The sequence below is a fragment of the Engraulis encrasicolus genome, chromosome 17 (genome assembly GCF_034702125.1).
Source record: "Engraulis encrasicolus isolate BLACKSEA-1 chromosome 17, IST_EnEncr_1.0, whole genome shotgun sequence".
Lineage (NCBI taxonomy): Eukaryota > Metazoa > Chordata > Actinopteri > Clupeiformes > Engraulidae > Engraulis > Engraulis encrasicolus.
This window is the reverse complement of record NC_085873.1, coordinates 30,065,768-30,088,015: the sequence shown is the minus strand read 5'-3', so window position 1 is coordinate 30,088,015 and position 22,248 is coordinate 30,065,768. Positions and strand designations below refer to the sequence as shown.

The 22,248-nt window shown below is 42.8% G+C and overlaps 2 protein-coding genes across 2 annotated transcripts; one reads left to right on the top strand and one right to left on the bottom strand.

The window, feature by feature from the left end:
• Positions 1–149: 149 nt before the first annotated feature.
• Positions 150–7,447, top strand: crym (crystallin, mu). Its single transcript, XM_063220605.1, has 8 exons — positions 150–406; positions 535–685; positions 992–1,054; positions 1,800–1,901; positions 2,684–2,870; positions 3,933–4,054; positions 5,268–5,352; positions 7,192–7,447. The coding sequence occupies exons 1-8, from the start codon at positions 240–242 to the stop codon at positions 7,278–7,280; spliced, it is 966 nt and encodes a 321-aa protein (XP_063076675.1). The 5' UTR covers positions 150–239; the 3' UTR covers positions 7,281–7,447.
• A 2,598-nt stretch (positions 7,448–10,045) lies between these two features.
• Positions 10,046–21,841, bottom strand: LOC134466737 (ras-related C3 botulinum toxin substrate 1). The gene is made up of 6 exons (XM_063220606.1): positions 21,509–21,841; positions 19,493–19,564; positions 18,798–18,915; positions 15,651–15,713; positions 12,887–13,046; positions 10,046–12,109 (listed from the first exon to the last, which is right to left on the bottom strand). Exons 1-6 carry the CDS (start codon positions 21,541–21,543, stop codon positions 11,979–11,981), a joined length of 579 nt encoding a protein of 192 aa, XP_063076676.1. The 5' UTR covers positions 21,544–21,841; the 3' UTR covers positions 10,046–11,978.
• Positions 21,842–22,248: the final 407 nt, after the last annotated feature.

Here is a 22,248-nt window from a genome sequence, read left to right as displayed (position 1 = left end):
TGTAATGGCCATTTATGATTCAAATTGCCAGAGGCATTTGTACTTTACAGCAGTGCCAATAATGACCCCAATGCGCACAGTCCCCGCAGGGTGGCGCTTGGAACATTTGAAAATTCACAATTTCCGAAGATTCGCAGGGGTGAACTAACTGTACAACCTATTCAAACATGTGGAGCATCTGAAATTTGCACTGGTGGCGGACACAACACTAGACAGTTAAGTTATTAAGAGTGGAAAACATGGCTGGCATGCCTTTGGTCATCGGCAAAGAAGACGTTGAACGACTCCTTCTTTACAAAGATTTGCTTCCCAGGCTGGAGGTGGCAATGGGACAGTTTTCCAAACACGACACGTCCGAGATTATCCAACCTGTTCGCACGGTGGTCCCGATCACGAAATACCATGGGTATGATATTATGGGCATGACACTAGAAACTCGAAATGCACTAATTTTAACTGAGTAATTCTGTTTTACAAAAAATAATACCTATTTGACTTCGTGCGTAACGCATACTGCATGGTCTTGGGCCACAGATTCCTGGGGTTGATGCCAGCTTATATCGTTCATGAAGATATTTTGTGCACAAAAATGGTGGCTTTCTACGCCAGAGAACAGGGTTCTACTTTGCCAGCCACTCAGGCAACAGTGTTGCTATTTGATCCAGAAAGAGGATGTGCGTTAGCGGTAAGTGAATAGAACTAACCCAACTGTTGATCAGATTTTTGAGGTGACGACTCGTTTACAATACATACTGTGTAGCATAACTGGCGAAATAATTCAGAGAGTTCGTTGACATGACTGCACGAATAAGGTTTAGTGGCCTGCTTTCAAAGTACTTTTTTTAAATGGGCTGCGTAATTTGTTACTTTGTTGCAAAGTATGACTTTGGTTTCACTTCCACTTTATGGTGCACATAGTACTTTGCATGGAAAATCAGTGTTCTTACAATATTATGATGGTTATGTGTTTTGAATATACTTTGCGTCTTAGGTCCTGGATGGGGAAGTTATCACTGAAATGAGAACAGCTGCAATATCTGCAATTTCTGCCAAAGTATGTTTTCCTAAAAATACTGTATGTCCAGCAATGACTGATACTGAACACATACACATCACAAGTTACAGGTAGGCTATTTGGGTTTGGGATCAGAGCTTTGGTGGACAGTGGACACTAAAGTGTGAAAACTGATAGCCCCTTGGGAAACTCCAACTCCCATTGTGACACGGCACATAACTGAACACTGCACACAACGAAATTGCATTTATGCCTCACCTGTGCAAGGGGGCAGCCTTCAATGGCACCCCTGGGGAGCAGTGCAACAGGGTCGGGGTACTTCATTCATGGAGGAGGATGGGGGAGGTCACTGGTTAATTACTCCCCCCACCAACCTGGCGGGTCGGGAGTCGAACCAGCAACCTTTGGGCTTCAAGCCTGACGCCCTAACCGCTTACTCATGACTGCCCATAGACACACATACTATAATGGACACTACAATGGTGGTTTTCACATCTCAAACCATTAACAACAACAGAAACAATCAAAATCATTACCACTGTTCAGGTATCTTCTTCAGTGCATTGCGTAAAAATGTCATTTGAACGACTGTCCTTGGTAAACAGCAAGAGACTTCGGGAAAGTCGAGACTTATTTAAAAAATATTCCTCTGTAAAACTATAGTGAATTTTAGATGCATCTGGAATATCCTGTACAGTATACCATAATCCTTGAATAGGCCTATTAGTGAAGAATATAGTGTTTCAATGTAGTAGCCTATATTAACCTCGTTTCTGATTTTCAGTTTCTCATGCCGGCCAAAGCAGAGATACTGTGCATACTGGGAACTGGCGTTCAAGCAGTCAGCCACTACCAAGTCTTCACACAGACATTTGCTTTTAAAGAGGTGTGTATTTGTCAACAGTTCAGCTGTCTATAATGGCACAGTCTTAATGATGACTGCCTTTGTCAGGGATGTCAAACTCAGACCCAGGGGTGAAACTTGAAACTTGAACTTGAAATCTGGCCGGCAGAGTAATTTTATGTGGCCCGACAGATCATTTCAAACATGTATTACAGTTGGCCCACAAACACAAATATAGAAGTAATATAATGGAATTTAGTGCTTCACAGGAATATGAGTTCCAGAATATGTGCAACAGACTATGTGCAGGCATGTTTTAACTGCCATATGAGTGTGTGTTTGTGAAAATTGCCAAAGCACCTAACCCCACATTGTTCCAGGGGCTGTAACCAATACCCTGTAAATATATGTAGGTCGCTTTGGATAGTGTCAATTAAGAGTAATGTAAATTCTAACATAGTATCATTGAAACCTGTCACTTTTCGAGTCAGTTACCAGGAAGTAATATTTGACGTCGCCATGGGTGTGCCCATGGTGTCAAAAACGGCGACTGCACTCTTAAGTGACAGTTAGGTGTAAGGAAAAGGTCTAGGTCTAGGTGACCGTTTCAGCATGAAACGGAACAGGTATTTCCTCGGCATTAAATATTGCCACATAGTCAAAAATTGTGCTGTAAATTCCAGTATGTGACCATCCCTCTTACAACCTGTAGGGTGGCTGAAGAGAACAGTTACTTAGTGTTGCTTTAAGACCAAATGAAAATGTTTGACTGTTTTAAATATGACTACAGTGCTGACTGCAGTGTATTCTTTTTGTACACAAAGGTGCGGGTTTGGGCACCAACAAGGAAGGAGAGTGCAGAGCGCTTTGCAAAAAAGGTCCGAGGTCCGGTGACCGTCTGCTCCTCTGCCAAAGAGGCAGTGGAAGGAGCGGATGTCATTGTCACCGTCACGAGGGCCACCAAGCCTGTGCTCTTTGGGGAATGGGTCAAACCTGGTGCCCATGTTGCTGGTAAGAAGGACTATCCGAATTTGAATGTATAAGGTTTTATGTATTTTGAGATATACAGGATGTATATACTCCCTACTTCTGCAAAAACAAGGATCCACTCAGAGTGTTCTCTGGGGACAGGGTGAAACATGGTGTAAGTATTGCTGGTAAGGACTATGACAATATGACTTGTCAACACTGTACTAAATCTTAAAGGTACACTGTGTAATATTTCTAGTGGTTTATTTCCAGACTCCATGCTGCCTATTCACAGTTGTTACCTTTTTTCATGAATATTTACCACCACCATCAAATTCTAAGTATTCATTATGACTGGGAAATTTTTCATAGGGACTCACTAGCCGGGAGTTGTGCACGTTGCCCTAACCCTAACCCTAAATCGCTTGTTTTAAATGTTTTATTACATTATTGGGATTATTGGGCATAGGCCAACTGGGGAAGAAGTGTAAGGGCAGAACTTGTTAAACTAAAGGTTAACCATGGATTGATGCATAAATGAAATGACAACATTCACTGCCCATGCATGGTGAATCCCCCAACAATCAAGATGGTATTGTATGTGTCTGTATGAGTGCATTCCAATATGCAACCTTGCGTCCTCCACTTGGGCTTGTGACCTCACGTTTTGCTGATGCGCCGCCTCCGTGGAGAAAACAATTAAGTTTAACCGCTGTCAGCCTAGCCAAAATAATTTTTGGGGGAGAATTTTTCATTTACCAGCCTGTTCGAAAATGAGAAAATGACTTTACAATTGAGCTTTTGCGAGATATTGAAATATAATGCTGTTGTCAGTGATGTTGTCACGACGTATTACTTCCTGGTACAAGGCCACAAGCACAAGTGGAGGACGCAAGGTTGCATATTGGAACGCACCCTCTGTGTTTTGTGTTAGTATGTAGGTTGTATTCCTGTAAAGCGTCTTGAGTGTTTGCCTGTAGAAAAGTGCGACGTAAAACCTATGTGTGTGGTTATTATTATTTATCAATAAGACTCAGTACTCACACTTCTTTGTGTGTTTGTCTGTGGTTTCCCCTCTGACCTGGTCATCTCTTGTGCTCCTAGCCGTGGGAGCCTGCAGGCCAGACTGGAGGGAGCTGGACGACGTGCTGATGGGACAGGCGGTGGTGTACGCCGACAGCAGAGAGGGGGCGCTCAAGGAGTCTGGAGACGTACTGCTATCTGGGGTATGCCTCTTTTTTTTGTGCACTATTTTTGTTTTTGTTTTTTTTTGGGGGGGGGATGCGGGGATGCTCTTCTTGCCTTTATTGGACAGGACAGTCTGTGAGGAGACAGGAAAGTAATGGGAAAGGGAGACGGGGGAGGATCGGCAAATGACCCGGGCTATAATCCACAGCTGGGCCATGTGCATTGTTTTTCAATACATCAAGACCTTTGTATTGTTTTAGCAGGTTCTTTAAGTATATGTTGGGCTTTCCACCTTTATTTGATAAAATAGTGAAGGTGATGAGAGGAATTAAGAGCTGTGGAATTCATAGTTGTGACAACTGGGGTACAGGAAGTTGGTTGGTGACATGATTCACGTAGATACAAATGATTCTCAGTGGCTTTCTTTTCGCTAGAGACTAGCTGAGGACCACTATGGTATATATAACAAGCATAGATAACGTAAAATTAGTTACATTGACCTTTATTGGACTTTCTGTGTCCGCCCGACGCTCACTGTCTGGAACTATTTTGGAACTATGTCAATGGTGATCTGTTTTGTCAAAGGCTCCATGAGCCGCCATCTTTGTTTGAAGATCGAACACGGAGGTCAATGGGATTATCCCAACTCTAACTTCCATGGCTCTGAGTGGGACAGAGCGATGGGGCAGGTGTGGGTGATGACTCAGAGTAGACTTTATCCTTGGTCCCCATGGCAGGTTGCCCAGTCATGGTGCACCGTCTTAGCGCCGGGCGCCACAGCATTCCCCTATTTTGATTCAGTACTTACTATGTAAGTACAATGCAATTAGAACCTGGTAGACCACAAAGATGATAAGGTAAAAAAAGTAAATACAAGCACTGAGGATATTAGAGACTATCATTCATCATATTAGAGACATAAAATAATCCAAATAGCCAATACATTTGGCTGTACAATCTGTTGGCATCAAATTTCACCTCACGTCCACTCATGTCCTTTGGAAAGAGGAACTCAGGACAGAATTTGGTCAATGAATCTGTGTGTGTGTGTGTGTGTGTGTGTGTGTGTGTGTGTGTGTGTGTGTGTGTGTGTGTGTGTGTGTGTGTGTGTGTGTGTGTGTGTGTGTGTGTGTGTGTGTGTGTGTGTGTGTGTGTGTGTGTGTTGTGTTGTGTTAAAGAACAGTATCCCCCTTTATTTATTTCCCCATGCCCTAATCATATAAACAGTTAAGCAACAGTGTTTGTCTGCAGGCCAATGTTTTTGCTGAGATTGGGGAGGTCATCAATGGAACTGCGCCAGCGCACCGTGAGAAGACCACAGTGTTCAAGTCTCTGGGTAACTCTCTCTCTCTCTCTCTCTCTCTCTCTCTCTCTCTCTCTCTCTCTCTCTCTCTCTCTCTCTCATATAGTATCACAGGAACTTTTATTCTGATGCGTTGCATAATAAAAATGATTTGGCCGTTCCAAATGACAGCTAAAAAAAACATTGTAACTATAGTTTGTATAGTGACAATAAACACTCCTACAGTACTTTTCAACTTCCACCACTTCAGAATACTTGCATTTAGAACACAAGCAACTATCTAGTCGCCTGACTCAAGGGTTTGGATATTAATATATATTTTGGATATTTCTAATCCAAACAAGGCACATTCTGTCAAGGTCAAGTCTTGAGATTTGCCATTTGTGGTTAAAAAAAATTCCAGTAGGGAATTTGTTGTTTAATCTTCCTCCCAGCTGTTCAGAGACTGCATGTTTTTTTTTTTCATCTTCCTCACAGCTGTTCAGAGACAACATGCTACAACTTGTACTCGTACGAAACTTGCCTTTTATTTAATTTTTTGTTTAGTGCCCTTTTCAGTTTGCTGTGTTGAGCATTTCACAGTCAAGCATGTTAGTTTACTAGACAGCAGTGTTGCCAGATTTTGTTTTTGGGGGCTTTTTGGGATGAAATTATTGTACAAGACCCAAATTGTTGTTTCAAGGCGTCTACATGAACTGAAGGACAACTCTGAAATTATCGTACATCATGTTTTTTTGATCGTGCAGAGAACAAAATAATACCGTAATTATCGTACATCTGGCAACGCTGCTAGACAGCTACTACAGTTTTTGCCACCCCTCAAATGGTTTGTGTTATCCCCTCGAACTGTAAGTCAGGTCCATGGCAAACGGAAAAAAATGAAAAACGCTCTAAAGTCCAACTATAGTCAAACTAAAAGGAGGTGTTCTTGTAACTGTCATAATGTCACTATTGAAACACGCCCAAACCTCATTTGCTGTCCAAGGGGTGTGTGGTGTGTGTTTCCCAATAGGTGGTGTAAAGGCAGCTGACTCATTCATGTTGTGGTGTGTTGTGAGAAGCCGAGAAACCAATGGAAACATTTGCAAACATTATATTCAATATACAGAAACAACATCCGTTGTCCTTTGTCACTTCCAAAACCTTCCAAAAAGCAAAGGGTTTCTGATTAACCTACTGGCACAATGGCATATTTAGTCACCCAGGCCGCTGACAGCTTTGGCCGGGCCCGGGACAAAATCATCTTAACGGCCTCCTCACCCAATACATGCAATGTCTGTAATGGCCCACATTTGGGGCCCCCCTCACTGGGCCTGGGGTGATTGACCCCTTTGTTCCCCAACATCGACTTGTCACTGCACGCAATTAAAACCTTAGTGTCACTTTAAACATTTAGCCATCATTGTGGTCTGGGCCAGTCACCTCATTTGATTTCACTCCCCTGTGAGTCTCATTCACTGAGTGTCACGGCCCCTTTCTCAAGAAAAGTGTATCATAGCCTCTTAATAATCCTTAAGTATATAATAAAAAAATATGTGTCTGGCTCGCGTGACACATAATTACAAGTTTTAAGGGGTTAATGGCAGGTGAGATTAAACACACTTCCTTAACGATCCCGGTAGGCTCTGTGAATCCTAGTGGAATATCGTCTGGAATATCGTCTGGCATGCTTAGCCAACCCACCTGAAAGCCAAGGTCGTTAAGAAAGCCACCAGCCACTAATTAAATTAGGCAAGTCTAATCTAATTATCTTACGTGTGTGTGTGTGTGTGTGTGTGTGTGTGTGTGTGTGTGTGTGTGTGTGTGTGTGTGTGTGTGTGTGTGTGTGTGTGTGTGTGTGTGTGTGTGTGTGTGTGTGTGTGTGTTTTGTAGGCATGGGGATTCAGGACGCAGTGTCTGCCAAGCTGGTCTACGATCAGTGGAAGAGTCAGGTGCCTTCAGACGTCAGGGGAAAACTTTAACAAAGACAGTCTGATCTGGTGACTTTTGGGCCTTCATATTGTTTCATGGCAGGATTACGTTTTGACCATTGTCCTCTTCAAAGAATCTGAACAATGGTCGAAACGTTATGCTACCATGGAGTGTGTGGGCTCATCACATTCAATTTAAAAAAAAAGATTTTGCCATTAATTTTGCCATTAATCTTTCTACATTATTATTTTGAGGGTTAAAGACGACACTGTTAATTCAAGACATTGATCGTCGCCATACAGTACATGTCGAACTGAGATTGGTAGACAAAACTTGATGCCTGTCATATTCAAAAGTGCAATACTTATTTTTGCTATTTTGAGGATGTGGTATGTCTTACCAGTTACCACTGATTCTTATGTGTTACTCATACATCCTCATATGTGATCATGAAATCAATAGGGAAAATAATTCAGTCCAAATAATGCAGAGCCTTCTCTACTCAATTGTAGAAGTACAGTATTAGGTAATATTATGATTTCACAGTTAGTATTTACGGCTAACAAAAAGTGTTAGTTTGATTGGTCATAGCGTTGGCCAAGGCAGTGCAGAGGCAATTTGAAGCCTAACGACAGCAGTTTGGTCCCACCTACAGCCCCCAGCTACCTGAATGGTGCGATTCCAGACTTAATTGAAATAAAATCCAGTCCATTTAATAGTCTGGATGGCCATTATACTTCTGAAATATACTTCCTCTAACTTACCAGCTCATATCAGGGATCATACAGTGACACATCAGTTGTCAAGCTATATTGTTGTAGCCAGGAACGGATTAAGATGGCCTGGGGCCCCTAGGCTACAGGTGGCTGTGGGGTCCCCTGGAGGCCAAATTTTGGGACACATTTACATAGACAGTGTCATAATTACAAGCTAGGAATTAAGGATAAAATGTCTACCAACTGTGCTCAACATGACAGATGAATTTTTCAATATGGCATCTTGTCACAATTCCACAATTTTTCACTTTTGGCTAGTCAGGGGCCCCCTGGCAGGTGGAGGCCCTAGGCTGCAGCCATACCCAGCTTTTGCATTAATCCGGCTGTAGCTGCGGCTGAGTCAAGAAGCAGAGTTGGCTCGTTTTGGGTGTGACATAATATGACCACAGGCAGTTTCGGTCAAGCAGCTTGGTCAATCTTTTCATGTGGAGAATTGATGACTCATTAAAAACAGACTCTCTCCTCCTAGCAGCTGCTGTGCCAACATTGAGCAAAATGTGCGTAGTGTTGTGGTGGTGTGTTTTTGTTGCCATGTTGATTGGGCAGAAAAGGCCTAAGCTTGGTGGCGACTTCAGTATGCACTAAAACATCCCCTTCAATTATGCTTAAGACAAGTGTGTAATGCAGGTATGAACAGTTTTTGTCCCGCATATGAATGTACAGTAGCCTGTGAATTTTCTGTTCAAATTAATTGACTGAACATGCTGATCCTAATTGGCACACCTGTGTTGAGGACACAAGCAGAAATTAAAACACAGCACGTCACGTTAATTTCACAATCTGACCACTTTTGGTCAAGGGAGTAAATTGACAACAGCTTGCTAGACTTTGTTTTCCACATGCAAACCGCCTACCACATTACCCAGTACATGGAATATGACCTTAGCTGGCTCTGAGGTCTCCCAAAGCTGCCCTATGGACTACATGATGGGCCCAGCGTTAGTAATGGCTCACCTATGACCAGGGACGGTTTAAGACTTCATGAGGCCCTGGGCCAGACAACAAGAAAGGCCCCCCTTCCATGAGCATTGTTCGTTTACAAAATAAATCTGGGTTTTAGGCCAGATGTTGTAGACCCTATACTGTTGGAGGTTTGAGGATTTGTCCCCCAAGAAAATGTGAAAATACAGCTGTTAAAAGTGTGGTTATGAAGCAGTGGTGAGGAACCTATCGTCTCGAGGGTCGTTTGTGGCCCCTGAGGCCGTTTTATCCATCCCCCGATATAATTTTAATGTTATGCAGCTTCACATGAAATATGACAAATTTTGTAAAGGAATCTTAGAAAAAACATTTGCAATACAATTAAGTTATATTCAGGTGACCTAGTGAAGGCGGGGGCCGTTTTAAAGGTGGCTGCCTTCAACATAGGCCTAAAGTGCAGGGGGAAATCCTGGTTTGTGTTAATAGTACGGCCCTCGAATGAATTTGAAGTGGCCCCTCGAATGAAAAAGTTTCCCCACCCCTGCACTATAAGAAAGGAAATAGAGGCTTGTGCTTGTCCTTGACTCGTGGGCCCCTGGGACTGGGCCCGGTAGGCCTGTGCAGCGCTTTTGACTGGAGAACCACTACTTGGCCTTCGGCCATCACAATGTTTTTTTCTTTTTTCCACGCAGACACGACTGACATTCATAGGTATATGTTTAATCAAGCCAGCTAATTTGTGGCTTTAGTAAGTGTTGCTTTGTTTTTTCTTCCAACTGCCTTTTAAACATTTCACCAAAAGCGTTTTGTGAAAGGCGCTCCAAATACATGTTATGATCAAATATTAATCTGTGCATTTTGGAGCTTCAACTGGAATGACAATATTGCATTTTGATTACAAATGCAGAGGAAATGACTGAATGCTTGCTTCAAATACCTGCATCGTGTCCAGTTGTGATGGACCAACCCATCAAGCCTGGTTATATTAATAATCTATTAACAATGTGTAGATAAATGATTGACATGTTTAGATTACAGTGGCCATTAGGACAGAGGTCCAATTTCAATAGCCACCTACTGTGTAAATAAATAAAATGATACAGAAAGGCAAAACAAAGTGACTGTAGATGCATTTATTTGTATTTTGCAAAATGAAACAAAACAAAAAAATGTGTAATGATGTACTCAAGATGGTAACCCAATTATGTGACTGAAAATAAAATGTGGTGGCCTCTTCACACGGTTCAAGTTCAACAGTGGCTGGTCCAACTTCCTTCATCATGTCACTGGCTGCCTTGCCAAAGACAAAAAGCCATCGAAAAATCAACCAACCACTAGGGGTCCACCTCAATTTTTTGAAGAAAAAAAAAACTTTCTTCAGACTTCAGAAACAAAGATACAGTAGTGGTTAAAGAGTATTTATTTGACTCTGTTTCTAATGTATATGGGACCACTTAAAGCTATACTTTTACTTTTTATAGGGCACAAAGACGACAAACATGGTCAGTTACAATTTCTAATGTCAGGAGGTATTGGTTAATACATTGTTCGTAGCTTTTCAATAAGAAATACAGTAATAGCTTTGTGTTAAAAGAAAACAAAAAAAGAGAAACAAAAAAAAGACCAAATTTTACACCATGATGTTTGCAAGTACACAGCATTATAAAAACATACTTGGAGAGCTGCATAATTAATTATGAATTTCCACAATGACTGGCTGAGTTGGGTTGGGGTGGGGTGGGTTATTGAGGTGGAGCGATAACAGTGATAAGGGACAACAGGTGACGGCCCTGTCACAGGAGCGTTGCTACTGTGCCTTCCCCACGACAAGCAAGTCTTCTCCAGCTGACCAATCACTGCCAACACATACACCGTGCTACAGAAGAACCAAACTCTCTCTCTGGCACTGAACTTCCCAGAGAAAAATAATTCACAGAGATACACACAGAGCCTTTTTTCTCATTACATGAACCAGGTATATATTCGCAGATCCACAACCGAGACAAAAAGCTGTAGCCTGTATGAAATACTGCGTATTACCACTTTTCTCTCCATATGCGCGGTAAAGAGACAAAGCTAGCTACAGTATAAAGGTCTAAACGGGCCAGGCAGCTAAAGCGCATGTTGACACGGCTGAATGAGTAACATCTGCGATGACATTTCAGTTTTAAATCACAGCGGATAATAGCAGTAGTGACAACTTACACAGTATGCAATCTATAACAGCTTGTCTGATTCACAATACACATAGCGCTTTTCAAGGTGAAACTGTCTAAAATTCATTGTCAGTCTAGTACATTTTTTTTTTCAGCTACAAGTTCTTTTTTTAGAGTAATGAATAACTACATTTAAATCTCTTTTTGTCTGTCTTGAGTGTGAAACCGTTCATTCTTATTTCATATTCTGTAGGTAGTTAAATGAAAAAGAAATGACTCCATGTAGACGTATTCCGAGCGAAATCAGTTATCTGCACGTTTGAAAATTTTGGCAAAAATAAACCTCCATTTCTACTCATTTGCAGACTGTAAACAAAAACGTGGGCTCTCAGGGGATAGATAGAGAAAGAAATGGAAATACAAAACAAGGAGTATTCGTGTTATCTTTCTCATTAGAGATAAAAACAAAAAAGAAAGTAAAAGAAAGAGAACATTATTAGAAGGCAGCAGGAATTTTCTTAGTGTACGGAAAACAAAATAAACGTCTGGAGCCCTTTTCCATCAAGAGCTTGACGATTAATTCTAGGGATTTCTTTAGGGATAGACGTCGATTGAATACAAGTAGTACTAATTACAATTTTTACGAGAGAACGACATATCGATCGATATGCATAAACGGTGTGTCTATCTCTCGTCTTATCCCGAGACGTTCTGCACAAACTCATCTCCGCACTTCCCCACCCCACCCTCCTCCAATCTCTTCCTCCTCCCCTGCCACCCCTCTCCTCCTCCCCCGACAACCCCCCATCTCGCTATCCCAGGTGAGCTCAGATTGCAGCCGGTTTCGTTACTGTGTGCGCGCGCTGTTTTTTTTTCATCGTGCGTGTGGATGTTTTTAAAGTAGCGAGCACTTCCTCTTCCTCTTCTTGACGGGGGGCGGGCACAGCACTGCCCGGATGGCCTCGTCGAACACCGTCTTAAGGCCGCGCTGTGTCAAGGCTGAGCACTCCAGGTACTTCACTGCGCCTGCGGTGATGGGAGGAGATGGAATAGAATAATTATGGTCATGCCAGCATGAACATTTGGCCTTTGGTCTTACTGTATAAAAACACAAATAGACATTCATTCCTTTGGAGGGATGGTACATGGATAGTAAGCGTGGGATTTGAACCTGTAATCCTCCAAACTGAAGACGAGTTCCCTTGGGCAAGAACTGTTCATTCTACTTTCAGAGACTAGGCACTGTGGATATTTGATGCCTAGAGACTAACCAGCTTCAAAATTACACAAATATCACATAGTGTGCCTTCAAAAGCACTAACCGATTTCCTTGGACGTGGCAAGATCCTGTGGGTAGGTGAGGGGGGTGGGGCGGGACGGGACTGATATTATTCTCATTTTATTACATTACATCCCATCACACTAGGCTGATGCTTTTATCCAAAGTGACTTCGTTATTTTAAGTACAGGCTATTGGTTTCAGTCCCTGGAGCAGTGTGAGGTTAGGTGCCTTGCTCAAGGGCACCTCACCTTGCAATGAGAGGGAGTGGAAGGGTGGGATTCGAACCTGCAACCCCCTGATCTAAAGCTGATCTTAACCACCAGGCCACGGTTGCCCATTACATTCAAAGCCATGACTAGAGCTTTTAAAAAAAAAGGGCATCTCCATATATTTACTGATTCCGGCCAGGTCATTTGCTGATCCTCCCCTCATCTCTCTCTCCCACTGACTTCCTGTCGCCTCTCATACTGTCCTATCGAAATAAAGTCAAAAATGCCCCTAAAAAAAAAAAAGAGTCTAACCGATTTCCTTGGCCATGGCGAGGCCCTGTGGGTAGGTGATGGGCGTGAGCTTCTTCTCCTTCAGCTTCTCGATGGTGTCCTTATCGTCCCTCAGATCCAGCTTGGTGCCCACCAGGATGATGGGAGTGTTGGGGCAGTGGTGCCTGACCTCTGGGTACCACTGCGCAGGAATAAAAACAAATAAACATCATTACATCACACAGTGTTTCCCAACAGAACATTTGTTAGTTAAGATGGGGGGGGGGGTGTCCAAGCCTGTATCTACGGTATGTGACCATCATTGAAAATCCAGCTTGGTTACTACTTGGGGCAGTGGTGCCTGACCTCTGAGTACCACCACCAAACATTTTTTTTAATTCTCTTTCTGTGGTGTATGTGGGGGGGTCCAAGCCTTCCTGCCCAGGTCATTTGACGGTCCTTCCCCATCTCTTTCTCGCCACTCATTTCCTGTCTCTCTCGTGCCGTCCTATCATAAATAAAGTCTAAAAAGACCAAAAAATATCTTTCTTCAATTTTTTTTTAATCCAGCTTGGTGCCTACGAGGATGATGGGAGTTTTGGGGCAGTGGTGTCTGACCTCGAGGTACCACTGCGCAGGAATGAAAACAAATATTGGCCTTACATTACAGTATTTCAGTTAGTCAAGGTGGGTGTGGAGTTAGTCTGTATCTATGATACTGTGATTATCAGTATTGATGCCAAGTCTGATCACAGACATGTGACCATCATTATTGGAAAGACCACGTCAGTTGAGTCATAAGAAATATGATGTGAAACCCCCAAAAATGAAATGCTCATACAATTGCCTGTATGAGCTTGTTGATTTTTTTTTCTCAATCAAGAAGGAATGCTCAATTTTGTTGTGCGAGTGACAATGACAAATAAAAGACATTCTATTTCTGTAGATATTCTAGGGATCTAGTCAAGGTGGGAGGTGGTTGTTGTCAAGGAGGTTGCCTAAACTGTAAAGTGGTGGCTGAAACCCTGCATCACACTTAGCTGACACTTATCCAAAGTGACTTAGTTATTATTACAGAGTATTGGTTATTGCTAGGGAAACTAGGGGCGCACCGATACCGGTACTGATACTGGTCAAGCACTTGCCGATACCAGGAACGATACTGCTATTACACAAAACAATGCAAAATCTTGTCACGTTCTGTGGACTTGAAAGCAGCATGGAAAAAAAGTGCCACCTCATACATTTACTAACATTTAAATCTACATGGAAATGGACAATAAAAATATCACAGGTGGAAAAAAACAAGGCCATGCATTTATTTCCATTGTATTTTGGTGATAAAAGGTATCTGTATGGGTAAGTACACACATTAATGTACTCGCACTTGTATCTGTTTTCCAAAAAGTGGTATCGGTGCATCCCTAATGGAAACCCTGCATTACTCTTAGATGACTCTTTTATCCAAAGCAACTTTGTTACTACATAGTATTCATGGTTAGAGTCTCTGGAGCATTGTGGGGTTAGATGCATTGCTCAAGGGTACTTCAGCCATGACTGAAGGTGTAGGGATAGATGGACTTTCTTCCCAAAAAAGGTGAGGGTGGGATTTGAACAGAAACCCTCTTTTCACTTCCAAATAGGGTTATAACCATTACGCCATGGCTGCCAAAACAAACAAAAACAAATAAATACACAATCATTACTTTCTATATGGTTTCACTGAACAGACTTGCTTCCCACTCCATAAACACACTCACTTCCTACACGGATTCACTGCACAAACAAACACATCAAAACGTGTTTACAGAACACATTTGTTTTTCACATGGACCACTTTTGAGTCTTGAAATCACTTTTTCCATTAGGCCTCAATGATGCATCCACAAGCACAGAAATAATACACCCCCTTCCCCCACCCCTCCATTGAGCGCTAGCCACCTGAGCGAGATGTTTACAGAACACATTTGTTTTCACATGGACCACTGTTTTTGAGACTCAAAATCACTTTTTCCATTTAGGCCTCAATGATACATCCACAACGCACAGAAATAATACACCCCCCTCCCCCACCCCCTCCCATTGAGCGCTAGCCACCTGTGCGAGATGTTTATCTATGGTGGGGAACAGAAGGAAGGAGCAGCCGATTTCCTCCTGGATGGCGGCCAAATGAACTTTGCCTCCGCTGCGCTGCGCTGCTCTGCTCTGCTCGGTTATCACGTGACACACATTATTACAACACAGGGATCCTGCCAAGTCCAGTCCACTCTTGAACCAGAGAGAGTAGAGAGAGAGAGGTTCCATTGGCCCATTGTTTCCTGGTTCTATTATGGCCCCCCTTAGGCGGACCTAGGCAGACCTAAGGACTGTTCTATTCATTGTAGGAGCATTATGACACGCCCCTTTAGGCAGACCGGAACCTGGTCACGTTGGGTGCCCATAGAAACCTATTATGTTGGCATATCTCTATAGAATATCTCTGCTTGAACCCTCTCTTCCCCACACCACCACCACCGCCTCCTCCTTCAGAGTCAACTTCATGGGCATGATGTCTTCAAGCGCAAGTCAGCGATACCATAGATAGACTACACAACTGTCTATTGAATGTCATTGCGCGAATCCATGAAACATGACAATGCGTTTCCTGCGAGAGCGGTGAGAGGTAGTTCAAGTGGCCGTGAAGACTGTAGCTTTCCAAAAACAACCCATCCTGAGTCTGAATTGATGTTGTAACAAGTAGCAGTAGTAAATAAAAACAGAGGAAACCAAACGTCAACCGTGAAACGTCTGTAGACGGATCGCTTACCTTGGCACGGACGTTTTCAAAGGAGGCGGGACTGACGAGCGAGAAGCAAATCAAGAACACATCCTGTTAAAAAAAAGAAAGAAGGGAAAAAAGAGAGAATATCAAACCACTAAACATGTTTTTGTTTATTTGCTCATCTGTCTCTTGGGTGGATTAGCCCCACCCCGAAGAACATATCCCATAATAATGGCTGCTTGTTTACCCCCGAGCCAAGGGCCGAGAGGAGAGACATTTAGAGACAAACAAATTGCAGAAGCATAGTCTCCTAATTGTATTGCATAACCCATTGTGTTTCGCGGTCAATGATTAATGAGTGCTGAATGAATGGCGTGGTGGGGCATTGCTTGGTAACTATTTGGGAACAATGTTTGGTCGCGGACACGAGGGCCACTCTCGCTTCAGCACTGCTGGACACAGAGCGAGCGAGCGAAAGACACGGGGAGAGAGAGAGAAAGACAGAGCGAGAAAGACAGAGTGAAGTCTGTGGCAGGGACTCAAAAGGGCCAAACAAGCAAGTCTTTCACTTCCTCCTTTGGCTGCCTAAATAAGCACGGCTTGACATTATCACGGTCAATGGACACCGAGTTTCATGCATAAAAGATGCATGAATCCATGCCAATCTATGGGGTCATCCATGGCAACTGATTGGGGGTGCTGCAGTGGGGCGGGGCGGGGTGTAGTGGGGGGCAGGAGGATTGCTCGCATACCCAAACACAAGCAGAATATACGGTAGTCAACATTCCAGCAATACATTTGCACAGTACATGCATCTACCTGTGTATGTCTGTAATATAATACAGTATGATAAAAGAATACATTAACCCAGGGTTTCTCAACCTATGGGTCGGGACCCAACCTATGGGTCGCCAAAGATCCACAGTGCGTCGCGTAGCCCTCTTGATTTTAAGGGGTTTCATTTTAATACCATATTTAGCCCATGTTGAATAAATGACAAAGCATTTAAACTAATATATGCATTGAAGCAACAAAATGTAAGTGATACATCAAACAGTTATTCTATATTTGAATGAAGACAAATTGAGGAATAAAATGATAACAAATGAGTTTTTGCAGGAAACAGAGTATCATGTGACTCCCTCTCGTGGCGGCGCTCGCGCCATTGGGTCACCAAAGTTTGTAATGGTAAAAAATATGGGTACTCGAAGAAAAAGGTTGAGAAACACTGCATTAACCCATTCATGCTGGATGCTGCACAGCACAACATTAACCCTGGCACCTGAAGCCGCATGGACGCAGCATTCAGGCTCATGAGATTTGAGATTTTTTTAATGAAAAAGGTGGGCATAATGGAGCCAAATGAACATATTCTAATGCAGTGATTCTCAAAGTGTGGTCCGGGGACCACTAGTGGTCCGCGACAGAGCTCAGGTGGTCCACAAGGGGATTTCTATTTTTCCAAGACAAGCTAGCAGTAGGCTATATTTGTAACAGTATTGCAATGCTATAGCTGAAGTCTCATTTTCATCACAATAAGACAGACTTGAATAAAAGGTATGTGATCTGCATCGAAATTAGCAGTGTCAAATTAGCACCCGTCAACTGTCAATTCAGTTAACAGGTGGTCCTTGAACATTTTTGGGGGGACTAAGTGGTCCTTGGTCTGAAAAAAGTTTGAGAAACACTGTTTTAATGCAAGTTGAGGGTCTTAGCTTTTAAAAGCAACTCATTTCATATTTGTATGTGCTTCTGAGGCTGAGATCCCAAAAAGGGCTTCTGCATGTAGCGGGCGTTTTTTGCAGGTCCCTTAGGCTAACGAGCTACTGACGAATACATTCATCTTTCAATCTACCCAGCCATCTATCGATCAAGGAAGAGACGGAACAATTTCTGCAATGGGGTTTCCTTGTTGCGTCTTGTTTTTGTTCTGTCCATCATTTCCCAAATTTCACAATACTTCCCCACCCCATCCTTCCCCATTATAAAGCAAGCCACCAATAGCTTCTAATCGAAACCACTAATAGCGACTTCTCCTCAGTCACGTTTCCTCCGACTGTACCGCATTGTACATCACACATGTGCTGAGGCATAGCGCATTTCATGTTCATGGGAAACATGACAACATGAAATGTTTATCACATAGTTGGAATTGAGCTGTTTTAGGTTTGTTTTTGTTGTTTTTAAGTGTGAAAAAAACGTCATGATAGAAATACACATTACAACGCCTGTGTGCTGTTTTTCTATCCAGGTAATGTTATTTGTATGCAGATGGGTGATAGAGGTTTGATCTGCCTAATGTGTGAATGTATGTGATCTGTCTGATTGTATGCTACACGTCTATCTGCCTTGCAATGAATGTTCATTTGTGTGTTCTGTTGGACACCTGGGGGGGGGGGGGGGGGGATCAGTTAACCTTGCGGTAGAGGTAAATTATCTCACAGAAGAGCCTGGAGCCGTCATTTTCTTAACCAAATGGTGCCTGCAGGTATATCTATTACCAAGTTTACCACTTCCTGTAGCCTGGTTTATCACTTAACCATGTTCTTAGTATGTCCCCCTGAATTTTCTTCACTGACGCCCAGCCTCTGTATAGAAAAGAATGAAGTTTACCTGCTATCAGCCTAGCCACAACAACTTTTGGGGGGACTATTCTTCATTCACCATCCCATTTGCGAATGAGAAAAAGATATCAGAATTGAGCTTTTGCGAGATATTAAAATACATATTCTGTTGTCTGTGACGTCATCATGAGGCCACGGGGAGGCAAGGGAGGATGGGAGTCCGCATATTGGAATCCAACCTCCAGTATGTATAGAGCAGGGCTGTTCAAATGGCGGCCCTGGGGCCAGATGCCGCCCTTGGACAGCAAGGTTCTGGCCCCCCACAAGCCCCTTCAAATATAGAATCGTTTATTGGAATTTATAGAGAAAAGTATGGGCTCCGTTATCATGCTGAAACGGGACACGGGACGTTAAAATGCAGGAAATGACATCTAAGAAATGCAAAAAAATTTGGGGGAGGACCCCCAGACCCACCACTTCAATGAAGTCTCCCATATTTTTTTCATAGACAGTCGGCAACCATAATACATATGTATAGTTCGGCCCCTTTACTGGGAGGAATTTGAAAAAATGGCCCTCGTTGAAATATAATTGAATACCCCTGGTATAGGGTGTTTGGCTGTCTCACCGTCTGTGGGTAGGAGAGGGGACGGAGCCTGTCGTAGTCCTCCTGACCCGCCGTATCCCAAAGGCCCAGGTTTACTGGCTTCCCATCCACCATCACATTGGCAGAGTAGTTGTCGAACCTGAACACACACACACGAACACGCACATACACATGTGCACACACAGACGCGTGCACACACGCACACACACAATTAGTTAAGTGGCATGTTTTGGTGGTTGTGTACTTACTTTTTACTCGCCCGGGGGCTGATATCATGAGCATGATTCTGTGGCCTTTGTCCCATTTAGCTAACAGGCTTGGTATAAAAGCTGCTTTGATGCATGTTTCATATAAGATGGTATTAAGACAGTGTTGTACTTTTTAGTGTATCAGCTATACATTTATTATAGTACATATATACCACTTGGTAGGCTTGATTTATGGTGTTTGTGTGTGTGTGTGTGTGTGTGTGTGTGTGTGTGTGTGTGTGTGTGTGTGTGTGTGTGTGTGTGTATTAGCAGATACGTAAAAAGTGTAAATAAAGTAGTGATAATGCCAAAACATGGCATTATCCAAATGGCATGATACTCATACCCAGGGAAGGCATCGGTTGGATATTGATGATAATACAATACTACTGCTACTACTACTCCTACTACTACTACTTGGTGTTGTGTTTTCGGCCACAGGCTGGTCATGGTTAATGGTATACTCACACAGTAGGGATGTACTCCCCGGGGAAGGCATTGGTGGTGTAGCTGATGAGGAGACATGTTTTACCCACCGCACTGGCATGGGAAAGAAAGCAAGAAAACATCCTTAGTATAATGTATCAGTACTAAATAATTTACTTATAAGTCAAGTCGACAACATTATGTGATTAGCACATCCAACGCAACACTGAAATAGTTGATCCAATATCTCCTCAGAAATTCAGCTGTCTTGTGGCACAAATCAAATACATGTGCAGCATATGTACATAAATCACCTATAACAATCATTCCCACATCTATACATAATACACATCTCTCACACACTTACACAAACACACACAGAAAGGTGATCTAGAACGAACAAGCAACCACAACGGCCCGTCTTAACCTCCGTTGCCAGAAACAAACGGGCTTTCACAACAAATCCATACTACTTCCTCACAGACAGACTGAAGCATTTTCGCCTGCCACAATCAAGGAACTTGTATCAGAAATAGTAACTGACCACGAATCAGGAAACACTGGTCGAGGTCACTGCATGAAAAAAAAACTGGAAACTCAAGAATTGCTAGACAAGACATTCCCGACAATGCTTTACTTGTCCTCACACATTACCGAAACAATGTGTTTCACAGCTGGAAAACACAAATGGTAGCCTTGCTTCACAGGTATGGGAGTGGGGTGTGGGGGGATAAACACCTTTAACAACCGTGACCTACTTAAGCCAATAGAAAGCAGACTGTAATCAGCTGCTGCTGACTCAAGACCGCCTTGCCTTGCCCATGCCTCCCTTTTCTTAAGACTCGTTGTTTGTGGACCGCTTTTGTGCGTTGTAACTGTAAGGCACTTGCTCTTCTTATTCGTCAATAACAAAGCATGGTGCCAGGTTTTCCAGAGATAATGGAAACGCGTTGTTGATTTTTTTCCCCATACTGCAGCACAATCAATTAATACGTCGGTGATGTCACCCAACTGTGGTGCTCAGTTTCAACTGGGGCTTTAAGTCAAGCTTGACATCATCGTATTTAGACATAGGCCAGCAGTCTATCCGTTTAATTGGCTTTAAAATACGAATTGTACAGTAATACGGGTGGAATAACAACTAAACAACACCCAGCTGAACGTATGTGATCATAATTAATGAGCCATCAACATAAAATGCAAGCAACTTAAGCACAGATTCGCCAACTTGAGTCCAAACATGACAATGACATTGAATCAGTTTGTTTTTTATGCTGGGTTAAAAGGAAGAGACATCATCCAATAGCTTGTCTTCAGAGGTCCCACCCTAGGTCTGGACACAAGGTACTGCTAAAATTCCCTCCTGGATCAAGAGGCGTCTGGAGTATGTTATCCCACCCGAGTCAAAATGCAGCTACAAATTTGCTTTAAAATGATTTGGTCCATCGATGGTGTTAGTAGCCATCTACAAAATGTTGGTATTTGACTATGCTATTAGCAGGCTATACGGAAAACAAACGTTTCAAGTAAATCACAGCCGGTGTGTTTAATCAAGATAATAAACAGCGTTAGCTACATGACCACTGGAACATTTTGATTTGGGACCGATAGCCTACTTCTCGCCCAGCCCTAGCTTATGAGCATGCCATCAACATCTATGACTTATTGAGCTAACGAATACATTGCATGGGCTTTATGAGCATAATGTTAAAATTATGTTCCCTTCATAAAAGGTATGAATAGCTGACGACAACGAAAAGAATTGGCATGAGCAGGAATGCGGAACATACTTGGCTCTACTAGTTCTAGCAGTAGTTAGAGCTATACGTTTCAATGAGTGAAGTTGGCATGTTAGCACAGTCACTAGCAGATACTCAACAAAGTCTGTCGGCACCGCAACACACTTGGCTAATGTTGGCTAACATATCGACTATGCTAAAAGATCTGGGGAAGACTGCGGCAGCATGAGTCCGATGTAATATCGGGACGTACGTGACAACGATATACCAACAAACTTACAATAAGACATAGTAAAGAGAATACACTGAAATTACTTACCCGTCTCCCACGACTACACACTTTATGGCCTGCATCTGAGCGTTGCGTTCCCTTGACGCTTCTGTAAGTTAGCTAACTAGCTAGCAAGCCAGCTAATGTAGCCTCTTTTAGTGAGCTAGTAAAACCTCCCTTTGTTGATTTAACTTGTTTTCCCAAAGAGAAAAACAAGAATCGTAGACGTGAAATAAGAATCCAATCAAAAGGCGATGGTCAGCTGAGGATATCCCAGTCCAGGCGTCTTTGCACTAAACTTGATCAGAGGAATTCTGAAGTTGTTAAACAAACAGCCACCACCCAAAAAATCTGGTGGTACGAAGATAGAAAAAAACGCCCTCGAACTCAGACAACGGAAACTGTAGTTCCAGATTCCAGGCGAGTCATTTCCGGCCTCTCCGTTCCCTTTTTTGCAGGATTGGCCAGGATATTTTTTCTAAATGTTGTGTATCACTGCCCTCTGCTGGTTAAGTAGGTTAAATATCCACATGAGGTAAAACAAAACTTTTACAAGGTATGTGGTCAGTCAACCTGATCTGACCAACAAGTTAGGATTATCAAGAATGTGGCTACATTTTAACAAAAAACCTTCCATTTGTCCAATGTAGGCTAAGTTGTGTTTGGCCTACCAGCTCTGAATTGTAGGCTACAACCTCATTCGCATGCAAAATTATTTCTCAATTACTAGGCTACATGTTTTTCTTTTTCAACCACTAGAGGACATTCGTTATAGGTTAGGCCTACTT